Source organism: Rhinopithecus bieti, unplaced genomic scaffold (assembly GCF_001698545.2).
Source record: "Rhinopithecus bieti isolate Rb0 unplaced genomic scaffold, ASM169854v2 scaffold_7673, whole genome shotgun sequence".
Lineage (NCBI taxonomy): Eukaryota > Metazoa > Chordata > Mammalia > Primates > Cercopithecidae > Rhinopithecus > Rhinopithecus bieti.
Genome location: NW_016806375.1, coordinates 4,927,891 through 4,939,829, shown reverse-complemented (window position 1 = coordinate 4,939,829; position 11,939 = coordinate 4,927,891). Strand labels below are relative to the sequence as shown.

The 11,939-nt window shown below is 51.9% G+C and overlaps 1 protein-coding gene across 10 annotated transcripts in view; it reads right to left on the bottom strand.

Moving 5' to 3' along the window:
* Positions 1-321: 321 nt before the first annotated feature.
* Positions 322-11,939, bottom strand: part of TNIP1 (TNFAIP3 interacting protein 1) — a 58,196-nt gene continuing 46,578 nt past the window's right edge. For 6 of the 10 annotated variants that reach the window (XM_017875747.1, XM_017875748.1, XM_017875745.1 and 3 more), the window contains 7 exons: positions 9,339-9,467; positions 6,988-7,119; positions 5,769-5,894; positions 5,192-5,257; positions 4,049-4,240; positions 2,699-2,795; positions 324-1,129 (listed from right to left, as the gene is read on the bottom strand). In XM_017875747.1, coding sequence (XP_017731236.1) covers positions 1,095-1,129; positions 2,699-2,795; positions 4,049-4,240; positions 5,192-5,257; positions 5,769-5,894; positions 6,988-7,119; positions 9,339-9,467 — 777 coding nt within the window. In that variant the 3' untranslated portion in view covers positions 324-1,094. Of the gene's footprint in view, positions 1,130-2,698; positions 2,813-4,048; positions 4,241-5,191; positions 5,258-5,768; positions 5,895-6,987; positions 7,120-9,338; positions 9,468-11,939 lie in introns of all 10 variants that reach the window. The other 4 variants (XM_017875752.1, XM_017875751.1, XM_017875754.1 and 1 more) reach the window with 3 other exon arrangements.

The following is an 11,939-nucleotide window of genomic DNA, read 5'->3' as shown; positions in this document are numbered from 1 at the left end:
TTCAAGTCATTTAAGGTTAAGATGAGGTTCTGTTTGACAGATGAGGAAACTGAGGCTCACAGAAGGGCCACGCCTTGCCCCAGGTCTCCTGATGAGTGAGGGGCAGGACTGGAACTTAAACCCAAGTCCCCTGAGTCCTGGCCTAGGCTCCTTCGACTGCCCCTGGCTGCCCTACCCTCAGGGAGGCCCTGATATGTCACCATTACTCTTGAGTAATGGTGACCCTCTCAGGGAAAGGAAGACAAGGGAACAGAAGGAGGGATCCAGGAAAGCAGGGGGTTGATAGGGGAACATTAGTGCATAAATGAACATGAGTCAGAATGTTGATCTTCAACTTGGATTTATGTCCATGATTCGTGCAAATAGCTATCCAGGGATGGACAGCCACCCTAATCTGGGCTTCTGGCACCACAGGCCTCCAGCTGCAGGGTCCAGGGTCTGAACCTCAGGGCCTGGCAGCTTCAGGCTGGGGGGCTGGGACCCCTCATCGGACCTGGCTGGCATGACCTTCTCCCATCTGCGATGGCTTCAGCAAGGCTACTGTGAGTGGAGGTGGTGAAGGCCCCACAGCCAGAACATCCATCATTCTCTTCTGTTCCGGAAACAAACCCACACTTCCCACAGCTCCTCACAGAGGGGTAGGGGTGTGCGTGGGGCAGGTCCTGCTAGAGCTTGAAGCAAAAATTAAACACACACACAAACTGGTCATGGCACCAGAGGACCTGAAACCATTTCCGGGAGATTTTGAAGGAAGGGGATCTTGACTGCACCCCACTCTTAGGATTGCTGCTCCTGGAGGCTTCTGCAACAGATGCCAGGTCAAAGCCGGCTGAGGCCTCTCTCCACTCAGCAGCAGGGAAGTGAGTTTTTCCCAGTCACTCCCATCAGAGTACACATGAAAGCCTTCTGGGTGGAGCCTCCCCAGTCTTGTAAACAGCTCGGTTCAGGGACTGGTGTACAAGCTGGCCACCCATCTCAGCCTCTCATCCAGCTGAGGCTCTGGCCACACCGTGCAAGTGGCTTCTAGTTTTTCGGCAATCTGAGGTCAGCTGGCTCTGCAAGATGAAGGTGGAGCCAAATGACACAATCTGGTCTCACTGAGGCCCCTCACGGTCATTTTTTGGAGACTCTAAATAAACAAAAATTTTGAGGACTTCATGATTATCTGGTAGAGTGAGTTTCAAAGTCTCTTATGGAATGCAATACGGGAACAGTGAAAATAACAGCTAGGGTTACTGGGTGCTACCAAGTGCCAGGGCTAAGTACCTTAGGTACGCTGGTCATGTAATCTTCCCCCAGCCCTATGAAGAAGGCAGGTTATTATCCCATTGTAGAAGAGGGAACTGGGACACTAAGAGGTTTTGAATGACTTGCTCATAGTTCCAGGTCCAGAAAGTAGTGGGGCTAGGATTTGAACCAATCTGGCTCCAGACCCCGGAAGCGGAGCAGTTCTGGGGAGGGAGGCCCTCCCATTAAACCAACCTCTACCACTCATCAAAGCAGCCTCTAAGGGGCTCACTGAACTCGTAGGGCTCTTCAGGGAAAAACAGAAAATGACTGAGCAGTCCAATCCTTTCTTCCAAACACCAAATCCTCCAAATCACAACCCCTCCAAGGTATCCATCCCATGGCCTCTACTCACACACCTTCTGCAAAGGGACACTCGCTACCTCCCAGAGCTGGCTCCATTTCTGCACAACTGTGTCCCTTAGAAAGTTCCTCTTCATGCTGCGATGGACTTGACCTCCCTGTCATTCCCACCCACTAGTTATAATTGTGTTCCCAGAAGTCCCACAGGCGAGGCAGTGCCTTGTGCCCCATGAGAGCTCTGCAGGGAGCGATGGCAGTCGCTAAGGTCCCAGTCTTTTGACGAGTGGACACAGCTCTGGGTCCTTCAGCCTTTCATGGTGGACACCATGGTCAGGGGAGCTTTTCAAACAGAAATATGGCCATACCACTCTGCTATAAAAATGTCCAGTGACTACACATTATGCTGAGGATAAGACCCAGGCCTCCCACCATGCTCTGCAGGCCTGCACGGTCAGGGCCTGGCTACATCCCGAACCCTGCATTGCCCCTCTCTTTCCCCACCTTGTTCTTGGCTCCAGCCACACTGGTCTTCCCTCCGATCCTCAAACCGGCTCCCCTACTTCCCCTTCTCCCACCAAGGCCTCTGCATTTGTCATGTTCTCTGCAAAAGCATGACACCCCTACCTCTCCACCTAACTAGTGCCACTCATTCTGAGAGTCTCAACTCAAATGCTGCCGCCTCTGGGAAGCTCTCCTAAGCCCCCAGTCTAGGTCGGCTTCCTCTGCTATCTTCTCCCACAGAAACCTGCTCTTCTTCCTTTAGGGCACTCGAGTGTAGCCTGTCTGTGTGGTGTCTGTTTAGTCATTTCTGCCTCCCTCATTAGACATTATGCTATATAAGAGCAAGGACTGTATCTGCTTCTGTTCTCTTGGCATCCGTAGCACCTAGCACACAATGCCTGGCATTTAGATAATGCACTAGAATGAATGGTTTCAGCCCCCTTCCCTCTGTGGCTGCCATCGCTCTCCATTCAACACTGTTTTGAAAAGCTGGGCCTCTCCTCCACCAAGATCAGAAAGTAACAACATCACCCCAGACTTAGGCAATGCTGGCAGATGAGACGTTATCTCCCCCAGGGAGGACCAAGACTCAGGACTAGGGGCTCACCTGGTTCTGTAGGCCTGGCCGTGGGAGAGTCCATCATTTGGGAGCTCTGATTTGGATTTCGAACCCCTCCACAGGGTAGACGCCAGGTGTATTCCGGCTGCGACAAAACTGGTGCTTAATAATCAATAACCACACCCGAAAATTACAATAGCACCTACTGTGCCAGGGCAATACTAAATCTATATTAGTCAAGTATAAGTGAATCTTTATAACAACCCAGGCTGGCACTCCCATTTCACAGGTAAGGAATCTGAGGCTCAGAGGGGATAACTTGCTGAAAGTCATCCAGCAAGGAGAATGGCTAAGCTTGGATTTGAATCCAGGTCTTTCTAAATCCAGAGCCAATCTCTTAAGTGCCGTACTATACTCTGGTGTTTAAAGATGTGTACCAAGAATGTTCATACGGGAGAAGCTGAAAAGGAGGCCAGCCAGGAGGTTTCTGTAATGGTCTAGGGGAGAGCTGGGATGCCTAAGGTGGGGCTGTGGCAGAGGACTGGGGAAAATGGGACAAGCAACAGCAGATCTTTGGAGGAAGAATGATAAGAAGGGAAAAGAGGCCACGTGCAGTGACTCACGCCTGTAATCCTAGCACTTTGGGAGGCCGAGACAGGTGGATCACCTGAGGTCAGGAGTTCGAGACCAGCCTGGCCAACATGGAGAAACCCCGTCTCTACCAAAAATACAAAAAATTAGCCAGGCGTGGTGGTGCATGCCTGTAATCCCAGCTACTCGGGAGGCTGAGGCAGGAGAATAGCTTGAACCTGGGAGGCAGAGGTTGCAATGAGCCGAGATCACGTCACTGCACTCCAGCATGGGCAAAGAAGAGTGAAACTCCATCTCAAAAAAAAAAAAAATAAAATAAAATAGAGAGAGGAGAGGAGGAAAGGAGGGGAGGGGAGGGGACAGGAGGGGACAGGAGGGGAGGGGAAAGGAGGGGAGATGAGGGGAAGGAGGGGAGTGGAGAGAAAAGGGAAGGAAAGAGAGAGAAACATGGTGAGGCTCTGGAACCTGGTTACATGCGGAAGTTATAAGAAAAAGCAAACCCAAACTCTGATACCCCTGGCCTGGGGCCTGGAGGGAGTCCTCCTTCCTACCCTGCACTCTTACTCAGCCTTCTCTGCCCTACACCAGTGACCCTGAACAGCTGTAGGGCAGTCCTGCAGGATCGTGGCCAGATCCCTGCCCCTGGGTAGCAGGCCAGAGCCAGGCCCTGGATACCCACCTGCCACCATGGTGCCGTTTATTTCAGAAGGATGCAGTTTCTGACCCCCTCACTTAGCCTTCCTCTCTGGAAGGTGTCTGGGGCAGCCTCTGTTTGTGCCCTGGAGCAAGGGAGGGACACAGACTCACCAGATGGAAGAGGCGGGAGTTGGGGAGTGGGGGCGGGTGCTCCATGGCCATGGGGGGAGGTGGGTAGCGGATCTGGGACCAGTCTTCAAAGCCATGGTGTGGCACCATGGCTGGCATAGGCGGGTAGGCATAGGGGTAGGCCCTGCAGAGATGTTCCGGGTGGGGCTCCACGTGGTAGCGCTCTCCCGAGGCCTGCAAGAAAGGCTCACATCTGGCTTTGGCCTGTAACAGGCTGTACGGGACACCCACCTCATCATCCTCTCTCTAATTAGAACGTTAGCTCTCTGAAGGCTAGCAGGCTAGGTACCAAAGGCTGGTACGTGGTCATGAAAGGCTGCAACATGGGTACAGAAATCTGGATACATGGGTATAGAAGGCTGGATATATGAGCATGGAAGGCTGCATGGGCATGGAAGGCTGGGTACATATGCATGGAAGGTTGTGACATAGGCACAGAAGGCTGGTACATGGGCACGGAAGGCTGGTACATGGGCATGGAAGGCTGGTACATGGGCACAGAAGGCTGGTACATGGGCATGGAAGGCTGGTACATGGACACGGATGTCTGGGTACATGGGCATGGAAGGCTGGGCACATGGGCATGGGAGGCTGGGCACATGGACACAGAAGGCTCATACACGGGCATGGAAGGCTGGTAAATGGACAAAGAAGGCTGGGCACATGGGCACGGAAGGCTGGTACATGGAAATGGAAGGCTGGGCACATGGGCATGGAAGGCTTGTACATGGACACAGAAGGCTGGGCATGGGCAAAAAAGGCTGGTACATGGCACGGAGGGCTGGTACATGGGCACAGAAAGTTGGATACATGGGCATGGAAGGCTCATACATGGGCACAGAAAGTGGGTACATGGACACGGAAGGCTCATACACGGCCAAAGAAGGCTAGTCACATGGGCACGGAAGGGTGCTACCTGGACACAGAATGTCAACAGTGATGACAGCTAATGCATCGTAAGACTGTCTCTATACCAATACTGCTCTAAGGCTCTTCCTGTATTACTCATCAGTTAGTTAGCAGAGAATGTCCCCACGCCCGTGCACACACCGTGCGCCCATCAGGCTAGCTCCCTGAGGAAGGTGAGATGGTGTCCGTGCTGCCACCTCCCTCAGGCCTCCTCACCTTTGCTTTCCTCTTCTGCTGTCTGTTGGCTTCTCTTGCCTTCTCCTCATCTTTGAATGCTTTGAGCTGAGAGAAGGGAGGGAGAAAAGACTGTCGGCAAGGTGGTTTCTGGCCAGGCCCGGATCCAGGGCCTGACCAGCGGAGAGCACTGCCCGGCTGATGCCTCCCTCTGGGCCACCATGCGTGGGCCAGCCCCGGGAAAGGGTCCTGAGGGCCGAGCGCAGCCCAGGCTGTTGCTGCAGGCCACCTGCTCATCACAGTGGTCTGTGCGCAGGTCAAGAGGGTTCGCGTGAACCTCGCTGCTTCTATGCTAACATCTTTTAATTCCATTCTGGGACAGTAAAGCCCTAGAACTGACTGTGGAAAGTCAGAGGTAGAGGTATCTTAGAGTAAACCTCGTCATTGTACAAAGCAAGAGTCAGAGAGGGGAAGGGCCTTGCCGAGGTCAAATATGATTGCAGAGCTGGAGAGAAGCAGTGAGTGTCCCGACATCCAGCCTCACCAGGGCCCTCCAATCCATACCCCCTCTCCCAAGGAGGACAGGCCAGTCGCCCTTCCTGGGTCCAGTCACTCTCACCTGGGCGTTCGACAGGGTGACCTGGGCCTGCAGCTTCTCCACTTGCTTCTTCAGCTCTTCCTTCTCCTCATTCATGCGCTCACGATCACTGCGCTCTCTCTGGAAGTCCTCCTCGAAGATCTTCACCTGGTGTGGAGGGAGGAGGAAGAGAGGGAGGGGGATGGTTCTGAGTGGGGATTTCTCCTCAGGCCCAGACTCCCATGCGTCCTGCTGGGGTCACAGATGGCAGAGCTGGGGGTCGCCATGGAGAGTGGGACAGGTACACCTCCAGCCCCCACCTTAACTTCAAACAGAGTAGTTCTGTGTCCCTCTATTTTACATTCTGGGCCCCAAGGTAGGACTTTATTTGAACAAAGGATATACGGCTTTAAAAACAAGGTTGAAAGCCATCAACCCGTACAATCCTTTCACTCCGCTGAGAACCACAGGGGCAGTGACCACAGAACCAGAGTTTGGTGGAGACCGGAGTTTGGATCTGCTGGCCCTGAGGGTAGAGACCCTACAAACTCTGCTAGGGCTCCGGGGTGCCCCGGCAGAGGTAGGTTGGGTGGGGCCTGCCTCTGTCTCTTAGCCTGTAGTTTCACATGCTTAGTGCAGATCAGCTGAGACACTGGCTAGGTTCAAGGCGGTTTAGGAGGATCAGAAGCATAGGATTAAATAGCATGGAGACAGTGGGAGAGCCACAACCTTTTCATTTCCTTTCACCCCAATCCTTCTGTGTCCCTCAGGTCTCGTAGGTCTTTAATACCATTCTAGTACCTGCCAATCTCCTTTAAATAAAGGGGAAAAGAACTCCAGTTCAGAGTCTTCATCTGGCAAGAGTATCTGGCTAGAGTTTAACAACATTGTTTTGTTTTTATTGCGTTTATCTCTTACAGTTACTTTCTACTTGTGACAAATAATGTTTTTCCATTTACAGTAGTGATATACGGCTCCCTTTTAAATTCATTTATTTAGAATGTATTTTTTAAATACTAGGTAAATGATAGCACGTGTGGGGCACAGAGATGGCTAAATCATAAAGGTGGTAGAGGAATGACTTAAGCTAGGGCTATGGTGCTGGACAGGATAAACCTAGAGCCAGACGGGGGCCCTGGCCAATGGCCAGAAAGTGGATTACTAATTACAAGTTCCACGCGATTCCAAGCCGTCTGGGCCCTCAGGAAAGCTCCAGCTCCCACTGAGCACCTCCCACCCGATTTCCTCCCGGAAGCCTCACCTGCTGTTTCAGCAACTCATTCTGCGTGACCAGCTCCTGTTTCCTTAGGAGGGCCCCTGCTCCTTCTGGGCTACCAAATGCTGTTGGTGGAGAGGATGGTGGGGTTTGGATGCTCAGTGCTTCCTCCAGGGCCTGGAATCAAGGAGAGAAAAGATGGGACCATCAGCAGGAACCCCTGGAAATCAGGGCCCTTTGGAGGGGTCATCCTCAGGGACCTCCTTTCTAATAATAATGACACTAATAATAGCCACCACCATTAATGGCACTGTGCAGAAGATCCAGTGAAATATGTGTAGAATGCTAATCAATAGGGTAGCACTGGATCTTCTGCACAGTGCCATGAAGAAAAGTCTATGATCATCATCCTCATTTTACAGATGTGAAAACCGAGGCTCAGAGACCTGAAGGGACTTGTCCAAGGTCACACAGTTAGTAAGTGGCAGAGCACAGACTCAAGCTCAGCACATGCTCTTACCCAGCAGCCTAAACTGGTTGTCATGTAGAAGGGGAAATCTCCCCTTCCCTGAACAGGTGTGGCTCAATTCTTAGCATCCAGACCTAGAAGGAAGATTAAGTCCTCCGGGGGAAGCTTGAGCCTCCCCAACAGCTGGCCTGCCCTGAGATTCTTCAGCTTCAGCAACCCATTCCCATCCAAACCACCCCTTCCATCCCCAACACTTCTGTATGTAGAGAAGACTGGATTTAATTTCTACTTAGTTAATATTTTCCCTTTCTAACCCTGAAAGTGGGCTGAAGTATCACCAGATAACATTCTGAAAATAAAAAAAAGTACTCTTTATCTATCAGGTTCACAAAATACTTTTCTTTATATAAACAGTGTGCTCACATCTCCTTAAAGGTTTCAGTTAACCGTGTTTCCCCTTGAACTCTGTTAACATGTTACTCAGAACTCTGGAACACGTCTCAAGACTGGTCACCCTGGACTTCAGCCCCAGGACAGCAGGGCCTCCCCTTGCATGCCTCAGCATCGCCCATGGGCCTCCCTGGACCATGGGGAGATACAGACCTGGCCCACCTTGGACTCAGGCTTCCACCTGGTCTCTTCAGCTACCCTAGACATGCAAAGAAACTGCAGGACCGAGAGTAAATTCAGGATGTTCCAAGGGGAAGTTATGGCTCCACTTTATCTTCCTACTCCACCCCACTTTTTAGATGAAAAGACTGAGGTCCAGGGACAGGGAGATGCCTGAGGTCATGAGCAAAGAACACCACATGCCCTGCATTACTCATCCACATGGTGTCTGTTCCCGGCTCTGCCAAGAAAACCTCCAAGGTCATCTTTATGATCAGCAGCACGGACAATTCTCTGCCTCTATTTAGAGCCCCAAGTCCCCCAGCTCAGGATAGATGGCTTTTCTTTCTTTGGAAACAGGTCAAGGGCCCCAGACTTGGCATAATCAGTGTTTACAAAACACCAAAACCAAAAAGAAAGGGTCTCCCCAGCAGGCCTAGGAATGTTCAACTCATGCCAGAGTCCACTGTGACCAGGGTCAGGAGGCAGAGGGAAAGGAAAAACAATTAGCATGAAAGGAAAAGCTGAGCCATGAACTTAACTCCTCCAGGCCCTCAGAGAATGTTTCCTTTCAAAGCTCCTTCCCGTCAGCCTGCATCTTTGAAACCCTGCTGGAAGGTAGGCAGAGCCAGAGCCATTCCCACCAGGGCTCAGACGGCAAAACTGAACTGGAGAGGCTGGAGACGCTAAGCTGGGACTAGACCACTCTGCTTGGCTCAGACCACACGGTTTCTGGTTTCCCCAGCCTCCAACCTGGGGGCCCTGTCTCTCTGGATCCCACTGCACAAGGGCGGGCCCCTCAACCCGTGCTCCTCCACTCCCTTCAGTGTTTGCTGAACACGTGCTCGATGGCAGGAGCTGTGCAAGGCGCCTAGGGTATACACCTTGGTGAAGGTGTGCACCTCCCACCGCCAGATGGGAAGACAGAATTAAATAAGTGATGATGAGCCATGAGAAGGAGTGTCAGAGAAGTTGCTGGGACCTCAGGAGCATAGACCAGAGCAACCTGAATGAGGTTCAGGGAAGGCTTTGCTGAGCAAGTGAAGGTAAAGCGAACCCTGACAAGCAGGGTGGGCAGGTGAGGCGTAAGGGGAAGAGTGCACCTCCATAGGGATGGGTGACACAGGCTCATCCAAGGGCTGAGTCACTCTGAGTGTGGGAGGCAATGGCAGAACAGGCGGGAAACGGGATGCCAGTTCACTGACTGGGGGTTACCCTTCCTGAGCTGAATGGTTGGGGGTGCCAGTGATGGGGTGGGCATTGCAGCTGGACTCAAGGGAGCCCTGCCCAGCCAAGGGACCCGGGCCAAGACACCCACCTTGTTGAGCCGCTGGATCTCCTTTTCCTGGTACTCATGCTGCCGGGTGAGCGGGCTCAGCTGATCCTGCAGGTACTTGACCTTTTGGCGCAGCTCCTTGGCCTCCGCTGTCAGCTGCTCCTTGTCGGTCTGCAGGGAACACAGGGTTGGTAAGCTGGCTAGGGATGGCCTCTCCAGGAGGCCTCGGACTCCGTCCTGCCTGGCCCAGCTCCTACCTTCTCCGCTGGTCATCACTCCACAATGCTCACGTGCAAGGCACCTGGGGTCGGTGCAGTAATGTCCATCTGGTCCTGCCCTCAATTATTATGTGTCAATTTAAAATAATAATTAAAAAAAAGAAAAAGCAGCGCTCCGTTGAGTAGAAGACCCTGGATTCTGACACCAGTTCATCCACTAAGCAGTTGAGACCCCCGGCACTGCCACAGCCCTCCCTTGTCTAAACTTACCTACCTGTCACAGGTACAGGGTTCCTAACGTGAGTCACACAGAGGCCTCAGGAGGGCTGTGAGCCCCAAAACTGAAAGCAGAATTTTGTCTGTGTGTAATCTACCAGAAAGAAAAGCCATAGTTCTGACCATATTCACATGGGGGTCTTCTGTGATCCACAGAAAGCAATAAACTACTGATAATCCCTAACAGACACTTCAGCTCGTACAGCCTTGGAGCCTAGAGGGGAGATGACACGCCCAGAGAGCACTGTGGCGTAAGGCAGAGCGTGCTCCTCCAGAAAGAAATGAAGTACTGAGGGGCTAAAAGAAAGTTCACCACAGCTGAGGGAAGGCTTCCAGGAGACGGTTCCATACCCTCTATGGAACCAGCAGGGCTTCGCCACAGACAGTCAAGACTGGGATGGCCTTTAGACAGCATCAAGTCCCAGCCCTGTAATATGATGGAAAACAAATGTCCAGAGAGGGGAAGTGACAAACCCAAGTTAGCTGGGGCTAGAACCCAGGTTTCCTATTCCCTTGCTCTCTCCCCTTCCATGTCAAAGGAGGTGTTTAAACTAGAGGATGGCAGCATAGTGCAGTGGAAAGACAAGGCACATCCCAAAATAAACTATATATTCCTATGTGTACATATATGCGAGAAAGGTCTGGAAACGGGTGCACCAAAACGGTAACAGTGGTTCCCTCTGGGGAGGGCCTGGGATCATGGCAGGGGGAGGTAGTCCAGGGAAACTTTCACTTTGTAGTGTGTGGACATTTCCTAACTGTGTATTCACAGCATGCGATTAGGAGACCAGTCGCAGGGGTTAGTTTTCACCCAGCCCTGTGTGACCTTTAGTCAGTATGGACTGCAGAGGGCAGCCTTGGTCAGAACTCCGTGGCAATCGTTCTGGACTCCCCATCAAGAGGCTCCCAGATGGGCATGGCCTTTACCAAAATGCGTACTTATCTACAGGGCCACACCTTGTCATGAAAAGCCCTACCTTCCTTGCAGCTGATAGGGAAGAGCCTTCAGATTCCAGGGATTTCTCTCACCTATCACTGTTAGCAAGGGAGAGGGGCCAAAGATCCAGGATGTCTGGCTGTGAGTCACCAGATGTGACTGTGCACTCGTAAGGAAAGACAGAAGTGTTCTCCCTACCACACCTCTTAGGTAAGGGGGTGTCACAGACGCAGGCTGACAGCTCAGATAAGGCCCCTGGTGTCCCATGCTGATGGGAGGAACTCTGAAAGGCAATCCATGTTGAAAACGTCCATTTTGAAGCTAGGCAAAAGACCATGTCCAGTTCCCATGAAGGGGAAAACATGGTGACATAAATAAAATCTCCCGAGAGTCTGGCAGTCAAGTGGCCTTTCCTCTTTAAGCTGCTCCAAGGTCCTGATGGGCCTTGGCTGGTCTCAGTCATACATATGACTGGGCAGATACTACTTCAGGGGACCTGTTGTTTCCCCTCAAGAAAGAATCTGGTCCCACTTATGCCCACTCTCTGATCTCTGTAACTTCTTCTTCATAGTACTTTTTTTTTGAGACAGGGTCTCATTCTGTCGCCCAAGCTAGAGTGCAGTGACGCAATCTCAGTTCACTGCAACCTCCACCTTCCAGGTTCAAGCGATTCTCGTGCCTCAGTCTCCTGAGTAGCTGGGACTACAGACATGCGCTACCATGCCCAGTTAATTTTTGTATTTTTATTAGAGATGGGGTTTCACCATGTTGGCCAGGCTGGTCTCGAGCTCCTGACCTCAGGTGATCTGCCTACCTTGGCCTCCCAAAACGCTGGGATTACAGGCATGAGCCACCATGCCCGGCCATACATTTTTCTTTTAAAGAAACAGGGTTTTACTCTGTTGTCCAGTCTGGAGTGCAGCGGCATGATTGCAACTCACTGCAGCTTCCAACTCCTGGGCTCAAGCAATCCTCCCACCTTAGCCTGAGTAGCGAGGTCTACAGGTGCACACTACCACACCCAGCTAATTTTTAATTTTTGTAGAGACAAGATGTGGCTGTGTCACCGAGGTTGGTCTCAAACTCCTGGCCTCAAGCAATCCTCCCACCTCGACATTCCAAAGTGCCAGGATCACAGGCACAAGCCACCCAACCTGGTCTTCTTTGCAATACTTAACACACTTTTACTTGATTTGCTTCTGTAATTAGTTG